Consider the following 12,385-nt stretch of genomic DNA (forward strand, 5'->3'; position numbering starts at 1 on the left):
CTACAACGAGAAGATATATTGTCAGCTAAATGATTCTACGTACCGTAGAATTGAAAAGGACCCAACAAGCCGAATATCAAGGAAAACTACTACCCTTTTGAACGACTGTTCTCTACCTGAAGAAGTTATCAAGAAATTGAGACCACACAATGCAGTACCACCAAGACTCTACGGTCTTCCGAAGATACACAAGGATGGTGCCCCACTACGATTAATAGTGAGTAATATTGGTGCTGCGACCTATTCTACAGCAAAATATCTGGCCTCATTACTAAAGCCGTATGTGGGTAAGTGTTGCCACCATATACGTAATTCCGAGGATTTTGTCAGTCGCTTGAAGGAAGTTAAGCTTAGCAGCTCGGATTTATTAGTCAGCTTTGATGTGGTCTCACTTTTTACCAAAGTGCCTTTAATGGAATCATTACATCTTATTGGTAACTTATTCGGTGCAGAAATGACGGCCTTGTTTGAACATATACTCTCCTCAACGTACTTTTTATTCAATGACGAATTCTTTGAACAAACAGACGGCGTCGCCATGGGGAGCCCTTTGTCGCCTGTGGTAGCTAATCTCTTTATGGAGGACTTTGAAGAGAAAGCACTTGAGTCTGCTGTTTTAAAGCCTACGGTCTTCTGGCGGTACATAGATGATACTTTTGCTGTATGGCCTCATGGCAGACAGGAACTGGAGAAATTCCTTCATCACTTAAACTCATTACATGAGAACATCAAATTTACGATGGAGATTGAAAAAGAGGGCACTTTACCATTTCTAGACGTGCTAGTACGCTGTAAAAATGATGGGTCATTAGGACATTCTGTGTACAGGAAAGCGACTCACACAGATCTGTATCTCCAGGCGTCAAGCTGCCATCACCCAGCACAAACAGCCGGTGTTCTCAGTACCTTAATACATCGAGCGCATATAATATCGGATGATGAAAACCTCCACGCAGAATTAGAACACTTGGAGAAGGTTTTCAAAGAGAATGGCTACACTTCTCGCCAAATAAGGAAAGCCATGCGCAACTATCATAACAAGAAGCAACGCACTGAGGACGCAGATGATGACTTTAAATCAACTGCATTCCTTCCATACGCTGGGAATGTGTCGTCGAAAATAGGCCGATTACTGAAGAAAAATAAAATCAAGGTTATCTTCCGTCCACCAGCAAAGAACCGGGCCCTGGTTGGATCCGTTAAAGATGATTTACAACTGAAGAAGGCAGGCGTCTACAAAATTCCCTGTGAATGTGGCTCTGCATATATTGGCCAGACGACAAGAACTGTCCATGAACGATGTATAGAACATGAAAGATACACCCGTCTGCGGCAACCGTCAAAATCGGCAGTAGCAGAGCACTGTATTTCTTTGGGACATTCAATGGAATACAATGCAACAAAAATTTTATCCCTGGTTTCCGGTTTTTGGGATTCCGTAATCAAGGAATCAGTGGAAATACGTCTTGCCAATAATCTTATAAATCGTGACAACGGCTTTCAGCTGGATAAAAATTGGAATCCTGTTATTAAAATTATACAATCACAGCGGAATCGACAGTGTCATTCGATACTCAATGACTAGATGAACCTTTATTTCCACCACCGAGGGCAGCACGTACAACTCGGCTATGGTGCGCATGTCAACACCTGACGCATGCGCTGTAGGATGCCAGTACATTTCACATGCGCGAGATTCGGCATAAATACCGCGACTGCACCTGGGCTCTTCAGTAGTTGTGTACTCACCTGATGATGGCCGGACGTCTCTGGGCCGAAATATCGTGGCAGAATGTCGACGGGATCCGGCTGCATACCCGGAAATTATTAGAAGAAGTACAAATATACTCGGAATGAGTATCATAACAATATCCCATTTTCGTTCAAACTTCCCTGGCAACGAAAAAAAAATTTTATTTTGTAGAGCTGTGTAATATGTAGGGATAACCCTTTTTAAGGGAAAACTAGATGTAACACAATACATTAGGTAGAATATCTGCTACAGTAACTAAATCACGAATGCCAATTTACTACAGATTACTTGTATACAGGGTGTTACAAAAAGGTACAGCCAAACTTTCAGGAAACATTCCTCACACACAAAGAAAGAAAATATGTTATGTGGACATGTGCCCGGAAATGCTTACTTTCCATGTTAGAGCTCATTTTATTACTTCTCTTCAAATCACATTAATCATGGAATGGAAACACACAGCAACAGAACGTACCAGCGTGACTTCAAACACTTTGTTACAGGAAATGTTCAAAATGTCCTCCGTTAGCAAGGATACATGCATCCACCCTCCGTCGCATGGAATCCCTGACGCGCTGATGCAGCCCTGGAGAATGGCGTATTGTATCACAGCCATCCACAATACACGAGCACGAAGAGTCTCTACATTTGGTGCCGGGATTGCGTAGACAAGAGCTTTCAAATGCCCCCATAAATGAAAGTCAAGAGGGTTTGAGGTCAGGAGAGCATGGAGGCCATGGAATTGGTCCACCTCTACCAACCCAACAGTCACCGAATCTGGTGTTGAGAAGCGTACAAACACTTCGACTGAAACGTGCAGGAGCTCCATTGTGCATGAATCACATGTTGTGTCGTAATTGTAAAGGCGCATGTTCTAGCAGCACAGGTAGAGTATCCTGTATGAAATCATAACATGCTCCATTGAGCGTAGGTGGAAGAACATACTGACAAAACTAAAATGAGCTCTAACATGGAAATTAAGTGTTTCCGGACACATGTCCACATAACATCTTTTCTTTATTTGTGTATGAGGAATGTTTCCTGAAAGTTTGGCCGTACCTTTTTGTAACACCCTGTATTATGCAAAGGACAATGGTAGCTTTTGAAAGTTCTCGAAAACTCACATTTATTTGCATTGACATACATTGAAATTCAGTAGTGATGTATTCTTTAGCAGTTGCTCTGAGCCAAAAACGCTGATTTCCTACGAAATAGGTTACATACCCAAAACACTCGTACCAACAAGTTTTGTAAGTGTCCAAAAATTGTCAAAAATAACCTATTTCTCACTTAAATAAACAGTGAAATTAGATAATGATTGTTTTGAAAAACCACAGGCCTACTGTTCTCAAAAATTTTAAAAGAGCCCAATTAAATTCAAGTCTACACAACTGATGATAAAAACACATTCTAACATATGTTAGCCTGCAGATGACAGTAAGAGCTTTTCGCAACACTCGTGAATGTTTGAAATTTCACAATACAAATAGGTATTGATGCAATCAATGAACCATTATGCAGAAGTGACATGAACAGTAAAATATGTGAATCTAGAACTTCAAATACAAATACACACAGTCTCACAAAAAGCAAAATCCCAAAGTCGGCTTTTATATATAAATAAAAGGGTGTACTGCATAGTTTTTTCACTTAGATGTTTCTGTGTACAGTTCTACACTGGCATGCAGAAGGAGAACACTGTAGTGTGAGTTTATCTCAATCAAAATTGCTAAATTATGCAGCACCTACAAAGCACATCTTCTGCCTGTTGCAGCTAACAATGCGTTTATAGGTGAATGATATTTGTCAGTTTCCTGCAGGTCTCATTCTTATCCCACATCACACCACAAAGCACAGCCACAGTTGCTGCACTATTTGTGGAAGGTGGGGCTCTTCTCCTCACAACTGCTAATTAACTACACGGAGCTTCCTTCCTCCATTCCCTGCATCCCCCACTATCAGCAGTGGTGAAAAAGCGTACAAATGGTACAATGATTTTGTGGCCAAAGCAGCTAACTTTTAATAGGGTTCTGGCACTTAATCCAAATAAATCCAGATGAGGAAACTTTTTTTTTCATTTTTGAAATTTGGACAGAAAGGAGAAGAAAGGGTAGACATCCAGCTTCCATCCATGAGGTTCTGGGGCAACGTGCCAAGCCCTCTTGCCCTGTCATTCAAAACCAGTATACATGCCACTACTGATGATGAAATGTTCCACGTCTTTTGGCACTACCTCTTTCATCATAGTAATCACAAACACAAGGATGATACTACAAGATTAGCACACTGACAGTAATCAACTCCACAGAACAGTTACACAAAGAAACAACATTAATCCTCAGATTCAACCAAGTAATGTTAAATGCCTGTATTTTTAGAGCTATAAGTAATATTTAAATAACATGAAAACTGTTCTTCTTCATTTTTGCTACAATTCAATGGAGCATATGTACTGTGATAAGTTGTTAAAACAACTGACAAACATTGCAGAAATGCTTACATGATTGACGAAGGACTCTTGTCTAAGGCATGTCGCTGTCGGGTTACAGAGCAGCTGATTTTGAGTCGGGCCAGATCTCTAGCGAGCCCAGCTGCTTGGTGATGCTGCCCGCCCGCTATTGCAGCTTCCAGACGACGCAACAGGCGGTTTACTGCTAAAGTGTTCATGTTATGCTCTGGAGGAGATGCCTGCAGGTCAGCTGTTCAAGATACCAGTAATACTCATTACAGTTTGTCACACTAGCAAAACAATTATGAAACTGATGTGGCAACCTTTCTAGTCATTTTTACAGTAAGAATGTAACTACCAAGAAAAAGGAGAATGGTTCTTGTAATGGCAAAACACAGGACTCAGAAAATGTACTAAGGAGACGTTACTGGATTTTACATCAAAGGGCAATGTGCAATAGCTACTAAAGCACATACCATTGTGTGAATTATGACTGGATGCAGTACAGTATCTCATATAATCATTCTTTTCTTTGGTTTTAGTCGCTAAAAGTGTACAGTGTACTTATTTTCTCTTTGACCATGTTTCTTTAATTTAGCACTGTGTTAGGCAGTTACACTTCTGTCAGTTATTATACTTGATATTTACCAATTTCTATTTAACTATGTTGAAACAGAGTACTCCTACGATCTAATTACAAACAGAAAAAAACACATAAATCCAATTATCAAAATCTACACAATTTTTGGTACATAATTTAGTACATGTGAGGAAAAATTATGAATATTAAGGAATCTTTCTATTAATAAACAAAAATGAAAATAATTTTTGATATTACTTTTAAATAACACAAATTATTTAAGTTATCATCATTTATAAGATGTAAACAACACTGATGTAAAATACAGGACGGGCTATAATATGTTTATCAGGATAGATCACTGGTAAGCAAACTCATTGAAAATTCAAAGAACAAATCTAAAGCTATATGGGTAGTTATCAAAAATCAAATAGCAGGTGAAACCAAACAACATTAAAATATAAACTTATGTTAAAAAGGACAAATGATGTCTTGCCCATCAAAAATTTCATAGACTTCCAACAAAAATTTTGCAGACATAAGTGAACAGTTAGTGAGTGGACTGGAAGAAAAGAACAAAATATCACCTCCATCATCCAGTAGCATAAGAAATGTGTCTACATCAGTGTCCCTCTAACCCACCAATACAGAAGAAATCTTATCTGTTATGAAAGCCTTGAAAACAGAATACTCATGTGGAATTAATGGAATACCAGATGCAATTATTAAAAAATGCTGTCTTGCTTTAGCTGACCCCTTGACACAGTTGTGCAACAGCTCACTGGCATCGGGAACCTTCCCTTCATGCTTAAAAATGGCAAAACTGAAACTACTGCTCAAAACAGGAAACCCAGAAGAAATTTCAAATTATAGGCCCTACTGCCTGTATTCTCAAAAATTGTAGAAATTATTTTTTTTTAATAATAAGAGATTGTCTGATTTCCTAAATAAACATAAAATTCTCTCTTCCTCACAGCATGGTTTCAGGAAAGGCTATTCAACTGAGTGTGCAATATATGAATTTCTTAATGAAATCTATGCTAAAATAGATGAGAGGGAGTTTGTGGTAGGTATATGTCTTGTTTTATCCAAAGCTTTCAACATCATTGGCCATAATCCCTTACTGCAGAAGCTTGACCAATTAGGAATTAATCTTCTGGGGCAACACAACAACAAATATTAAACTTTTCAGGATGCAAAAGAGACTATTAAGAATTATTGAAGGGGTAAACAAAAGGAAATCAAGCAGACCCATATTCAAAAAATGTCAATTCTTCCTCTTCCTTGCACTTTTATATACAAATCGTCAGTTTTCATAAAAAAAAATATATTGATAGACACCCAGATATCTTATTAAAAATGAAGATATACATGCATACAATACAATACAAAAATTTAATCTTCATATGGATCAGGTGAGAACAAACATTGTGCCAAAAAGGCACTCTGCATATTGGGATCAAAATTTACAATAATCTGCCTAACCATATTAAATCAGTAAGTAAACTCAGTAGTTTTAAGGCTAAACTAAAGGCATATTTAATTGATTATTGCTTTTACAGTCTGACAGGTTCCTAGAAACCAAACAACAAAAATAAATATGCATTATGAATATTCTACTTTGTACGTCGTCTCTAATGTTTATTGTATATATGATTCTTTGCTAAATTACTTAAATAACTAGTCACTAGGAACACAATACAAACTGTATTTTATGTTGTGAAGACTTGTAAAGACTGAAGGTGCAGTGGATAAGCACATCAAAGTGATAACAAATTGTTTGGTAGAAAGACAAAGCACTTCTACAGTGCTAATCGAAATGCACATACACCTGGACAGAGAGAGAGAACAGTAGTCTCTCTCTCTCTCTGTGTGTGTTGATCCAAAAGCTAAGCAATTTATCACCCTTTCTAAGCAGCAGTGAGCTCCTCCATGCTTCTTCTCTTTTTGTTTTGCTAAGTAATGATCTATCCCCACATAATATATATTAAAGATGCAAATTACACATTACTGATCATGCAATATCTACCTAGTACAAAAGCTGAGCACACATGACATTGGAATAGTTAATCACATAAGTAGTTTCTGTGGGATGTATTATAAATTACTGACAATTGGGCCAATGATTACCTTTGAAATCAGCCAGTCCTTTGGGTAAAGTTAGCTGTGCTGTGAGACGCTCTATTTCACTGTTGTCCCCACTGCTACTATCTGCAGACCTGGTACTTGCTTCTGATGCTGCCCTACTGTGGTCCTTCACTACATGGCGAGGAGATTTGGACTTAGGTGACTTCAGGCCAGATGTTGATGGAAGAGGCTGATTACCACTCGAAGGCTGCTTCTGATTTTGCTGATTATGATGCACTGGAATGTCTGTCACCTTAGAACCAATTGAACTTTTGTCTGGAGTTGCTGAATGTCTTGACAATGGTTGAGGTGATATGCTGTTCTTGTCCCCAACACTTGTAGCAGTTGTGGTTCCCTGTGCAATAGAATCAACAGAAGATGGTGGATAGTTAGCATAGACATGTGGCATATTAGTTTCATTACCAGTTTTTGTTGCTTCTATGCTTGCAAAATCTCTTGCATGTATTAGCTCAAATGTTCCTTTGCCAATGCGATTGTACTGCTTGCTTGCTGATGTAAACAAGACACCATCTTTAACTGCAGCAGTAGATATCTCTTCTACTGTTACTGGCAATACAGATCCATTTACCTGAGCTCTCTTGACTACTTGCAAATTACTGTCACAGCTTTTTTGTAAGTAGCTGTTAACTGGTTCAGATGTCTGTTCAACTTTCCGTATAACAGAATTTGTTTGAACAGAGGCTGAAACTTTGAGTGGCTTTGAACCGTTGAATTTGTTCATTGTAATATTTTCTACAGTAACTTCAGAACTGTGTGTTTTACTTGTTTTGATTTTACTCAGTTTTGAAGACCCCTCTTCTGTCAACATGCTATTTCCTCTGCTGGCATGGCTGCCTCTTTGTAGTGGAATCTTCTTAATAGCCCCTTGACCGACGGCAAGTTTTGCTTTATCCTTTTCATGATTCAAAACATTGTTGTTTTGCTTTAAAATATCAATGCTGGGTTCTGAAGTCTTTGCACTAGCCTGACTGGTAGTCCCTTTTGGGCGTTTTGGGAGAGAATCTTTCATCTCTTTTAACATTTCCTTCAACTTCTGTTTCTCAGCTTCATCTGCAGGCATTTTTATTTTTCCTGTATATATCCTTTCTGTTTTTACAGACTTGTTTTCTTCATTTAAAACTTCTACAGAAGGAGAGTCATTGTATTTACTGGTGCTATTGTTATTGCTTCCAGCCTGACCAAAGAATGCAATTCGCGCCTTTCTTACTTCATCAACATCTGGATCTTCCTGAAGTCCATTGACTGTAGATGAGCTACTGTCATTCTTTGAAATCAACTGACTGGTCTGTTTCTGATCATTCTCTGTCTTTTTAATATCAATGGCAGTTGATTCTATGTTGCTGGTATCATGTAGTACTCTGACATATCCTGAAGTAGAAATACTATCTTTTACCACTGTCTGTGAACTGTTTGCTTGGGAAACTGCTTGAACGGATGTTACTCCAGCATCAAGACCCAAAGAATCTTTGCCTACTTTTTGCTTTTCTGAGTTACTTGTCCTTTCACCATTTACTGTTCGCTTAGAAACATTCTGATTTGCACTGGGTGGAAAATATCGTTTTAGTTCCTGCTCCCAGTCAATAGCACCTTTAGGCTTATTTACAACTGAATCAGCAACCTCACTTTTCACTTGCTCTTCAACATTTCTCTTAGCTGGACTTTCATCACTGTCTGAAGTTTTCTGGAGATTTAAATCCTTGGTCCCTGCAGGCCTTTCCTCAATATTAGAGGGTTTCCATTTACCACAAGCATCACATGTAAGCCTCCAACGAGGATTCTCAAGTGTACATCTAGGGCATGCCCAGATTGAAAGCTGTCTTGGTTTATGATCACCTGCTATTTGTAATGCTGTTTTATTAGTGGTGGTGTTTTCAGATGGTTTAGCAGAACCATTACTATTATTGGAGGTGTTTGAGGAAACAGGTGTCGCTCTCTGAGGCTGGTTATTCTCTACAATACTGTTGCTGTGCGAAAGGCGGAAATGTGATTTTTCTGTACTCTTTGAGGATGGATGACCAGTTAATATGGAATTGTCAGCATCAGTGGCTAATGGTAATATCTCTTCTTGAACATTGGGTATATTTACTGGAAAGCCACCACCCTCAGCAAATACAGACTGACGTACTGTAACAGATGTGCTTGATGTAGCTCCAGAAATTATTGAATTACTGGTGGGTTGTTGTTTCTGTTCTAATTCTTCATGGTTTTCAGGTGTCCCTTTACTATCAGCTTTAACACTTTCACCAGCAAACGAAAATCGTTTTTCTGTAACTTCCTTGGAATACTGTTTGACACCATCCTTTGAAAAAAATGATGAATTCACTGTCACTTTTGTCACATTACTTATAGCATTGAAAAGAGAAATAAGTTCTCTAGCTGAGCTGCGTTTAGGAACCTCCACATTTTCAGATATGGGTTCTTCAACAACTACATCCAATTTGTTTGCATTTACTTCAGGCTGAGTGTAGAATTTTTCATCATGTGCTGCCATAAGTGCTTGTTCTCGTGCATGTTCCTTCTGCACTATCTCTGCAGCCTCTCGATCGAGCTCACTAATACTTGCAAGAATTGAAACTTGTGACTTCCTCTTCTCTGCTTCTTTCTTTTTTTCATCATTTCTTTCTAACCGTGAAAATATATTGAATCTGCTGCTGGTTACAATGCTGCTTCCATCATTAGATATAGCAACATTGTTTATTCTTGGAATACCAGATTCTGGCATCCAGTCACACTCCTTACTTTTATCTTTATCTTTCTTCTTCTCAAGACTTTTCATAAAATCTTTCTTGAATCCTGTTATGCTATTTTCTCTCGACACCAAGCTCCTTTTGTACCACGGACGAGGTGATACAGGTGCAGCTTTCGAATCTGATGACCCCGAATCTATCTTCGGCATTTCTTTATTAGGTTTCAAGACCCCACGTTCTAGTTTTAAAGAATCATTGCAGACTACAGGTTCATTCTTAGCACCCAAATCTGACCTTACAGTTACAGGAGAAGATGGTGGTGATCCCATACTTCTCCTGTCTGCATGTGCTTTCAGTTTTGCAATGTTAGCAATTAGCCTTTCCTTTTCCTCTTGTGATAACCTATTCTCTGTCTTTTTATCATCTGCCTGTATTTCCTTGTCCTTGCTTTTCTTTGCGCTCGTTTCTCCCGATTGTTCTATTGCCGGGGGAGGGGGTGCTGGTCGCTTCTTTCTACCGATACTTGAAAATTGTGGACTGTGCTTATCTATAGGATCTGCAATACCATTTGTTGAATTTTTATTTACCAGTGGGGGTGGTGGAGCTCTTCGTTTTCCTCTCACATGGCAATATGCACCAGCTCTTCTGTCTTTGCAGGACTCACTAGCACTCCTTTTATGACGTGGTTGATTGAGACTACTCACTTCACCATTGTCCATACTATTTTTGTTATGCTTGTGTTCCAATGTATTTGGAAGGCTATAATCATTACACTGTGGCTTCACAAACTCGGGAGGAATTGGAGCTCTACGTTTTTTCTTACCAAGTGAATTTAAACTACCTGGAGGAGAAATTGGAATGACATGGTTTGCACCATTCAACACATTTGTTGCTCTCTGCCTTCTTGTAGCAAGGACAGGGCTTTCATTTGGAGTGTTCACACCACTTCGTAATATTGTATCACTACCATACAATTGGTACTTTTTCTTTAGAGTTAAATACTTTTCCTGTTCCCTTAATCTGTCCCTGTTAAGAACACGTTTTTTGTACGTTTCTGTTTCAGGTCCAATGGCAATCCACTTTTCTGGTGGATTTGCTGAACCAAACGGTCGATATGCTGCAGGAGTAACAAAAGCAAAACTGTTAACTGTAGCAGTGCTAAAAAGTGTATCAATGCTACCACAACTTGAACTCTGTGTCCGTATCAGTTTTGGAGTTGAAGGAATTGATGGCAGCACCAAACCATCTGCAAAATCCCCAACTTCATCATCTTCTTCATCTCCTCCACTTTTGCCTTTCTTGAACCACCGAAGAAAGGAAAAGAATCCACTTGTCCCTTTCTCTTTGCGTGATGAAGATGAAGTCTGCAGAGAAGCAGTAATGGAAGAATGTGACTCCTTGCTTATGCTTCCAGTGCTCAAAACTCTGCTGCCGTGTGCCAAGGGATCATTTGTGTTGAAACTCTCTAGGTCAATTTCTTCAGATGAATTCATTCTTTTGATGAGGTCACCATTCTGAGATGTGTTCAGAGGTGATTTACATTTACTGACATTTGTCAGTGCAGTACATTGTTCTTCATTTGTATCAAATATTCCAACTGGCTCATAGAAATTACTATAGCAATCATGAAAATCATATACAGAATCATCTTTAGCATCATACCACTGATATTCACTGTAGTCACCTGATCTGCATGTTCGGAAAGATCTATATGATTTTGAAGACTTAAGACTTCTCAGGGATCCACTGTATAGTCTATAACTCTCCTTTCTCACTCTGTACAATGGGGTGGTTTGTGGCAATGTTTTAAAGTCACTTTTCACTTCACACTCTGGCTCCTTTGGTTCCTGTATGACTGAAAGCCGCTCAATTTGGCTTGCTGGGCGCTTCTTCCTTCTGGCGGCTGGTTGTGGTTTGGCACACGGTTCGATAGTCACAGGCTGAAATCAGATTACAGCAAATATCAGCATCACAACTGATGCCCAAATAAAGGTTAGTAGTGGCAACTCCATGCAAAATTTTGCACTGCACACAACCAGCCAATGACAAAAGAGCCAGAGGAGTGAATTTTAAGATGCAACCTCATATTCAAGATGAAATCAGAGTTTTAACAAATTTTATTATGGAATACACATATGTAACATTAAACAGGGGAAAGAAGTGAGAATTATAACCTCCATGATTCTGGAGAGAAATCTCTCTTTTAGATGGTAGCTTATTCATATGCCACAGATTCTGCTCTGCTGCATGCAACAAGCACATCCAAGGAGCCTAAAGCTACAAGAATTTTCACATATAGCAGAATGAATGGCCTGACAAATTTTTCTTCATGGTACAAAAATCACGATGTGATACTTTTTAGGGGCTCATTTCATATTCTGTGGTAAAAAAACAGCAGAAGCAAAACAAGAAAGCGTCCAGTCAATTATACCTGCTGCCATTAGTTGCAAAAGAATAAATCACATTTGAATGGAAACTTGAGCTAATACAGCTAGTACACTAAGGGGTTTAATTGGAGTTATTTCTGCATAAATGTAGTACTTCAGTAATAGCTATGAAATGGAAGGCAGTAGGTTGTCCATGCTGGCAAAACTAGTAAAATTAACATGTAATGTTTTTATCATGCCAAAATTTTAGTGATCTATTATACAACTATGCAACACCACAGTATTTCAAGGGAATGAAAAACATATGTACACAAGTATGTTACTTTTTGTAGGTATGGAAATGAACTTACACATGACATTTACTACTAGCCTACACAAAAT

At 38.7% G+C, this 12,385-nt stretch overlaps 1 protein-coding gene across 2 annotated transcripts in view; it reads right to left on the reverse strand.

Moving 5' to 3' along the window:
- Positions 1–12,385, reverse strand: part of LOC124797853 — a 432,230-nt gene that overhangs the window by 75,914 nt on the left and 343,931 nt on the right. For both annotated transcript variants that reach the window (XM_047260921.1, XM_047260922.1), the window contains 2 exons: positions 6,913–11,557; positions 4,254–4,452 (listed from right to left, as the gene is read on the reverse strand). In XM_047260921.1, coding sequence (XP_047116877.1) covers positions 4,254–4,452; positions 6,913–11,557 — 4,844 coding nt within the window. The remainder of the gene's footprint in view (positions 1–4,253; positions 4,453–6,912; positions 11,558–12,385) is intronic.

Source organism: Schistocerca piceifrons, chromosome 5 (genome assembly GCF_021461385.2).
Source record: "Schistocerca piceifrons isolate TAMUIC-IGC-003096 chromosome 5, iqSchPice1.1, whole genome shotgun sequence".
Classification (NCBI taxonomy): domain Eukaryota; kingdom Metazoa; phylum Arthropoda; class Insecta; order Orthoptera; family Acrididae; genus Schistocerca; species Schistocerca piceifrons.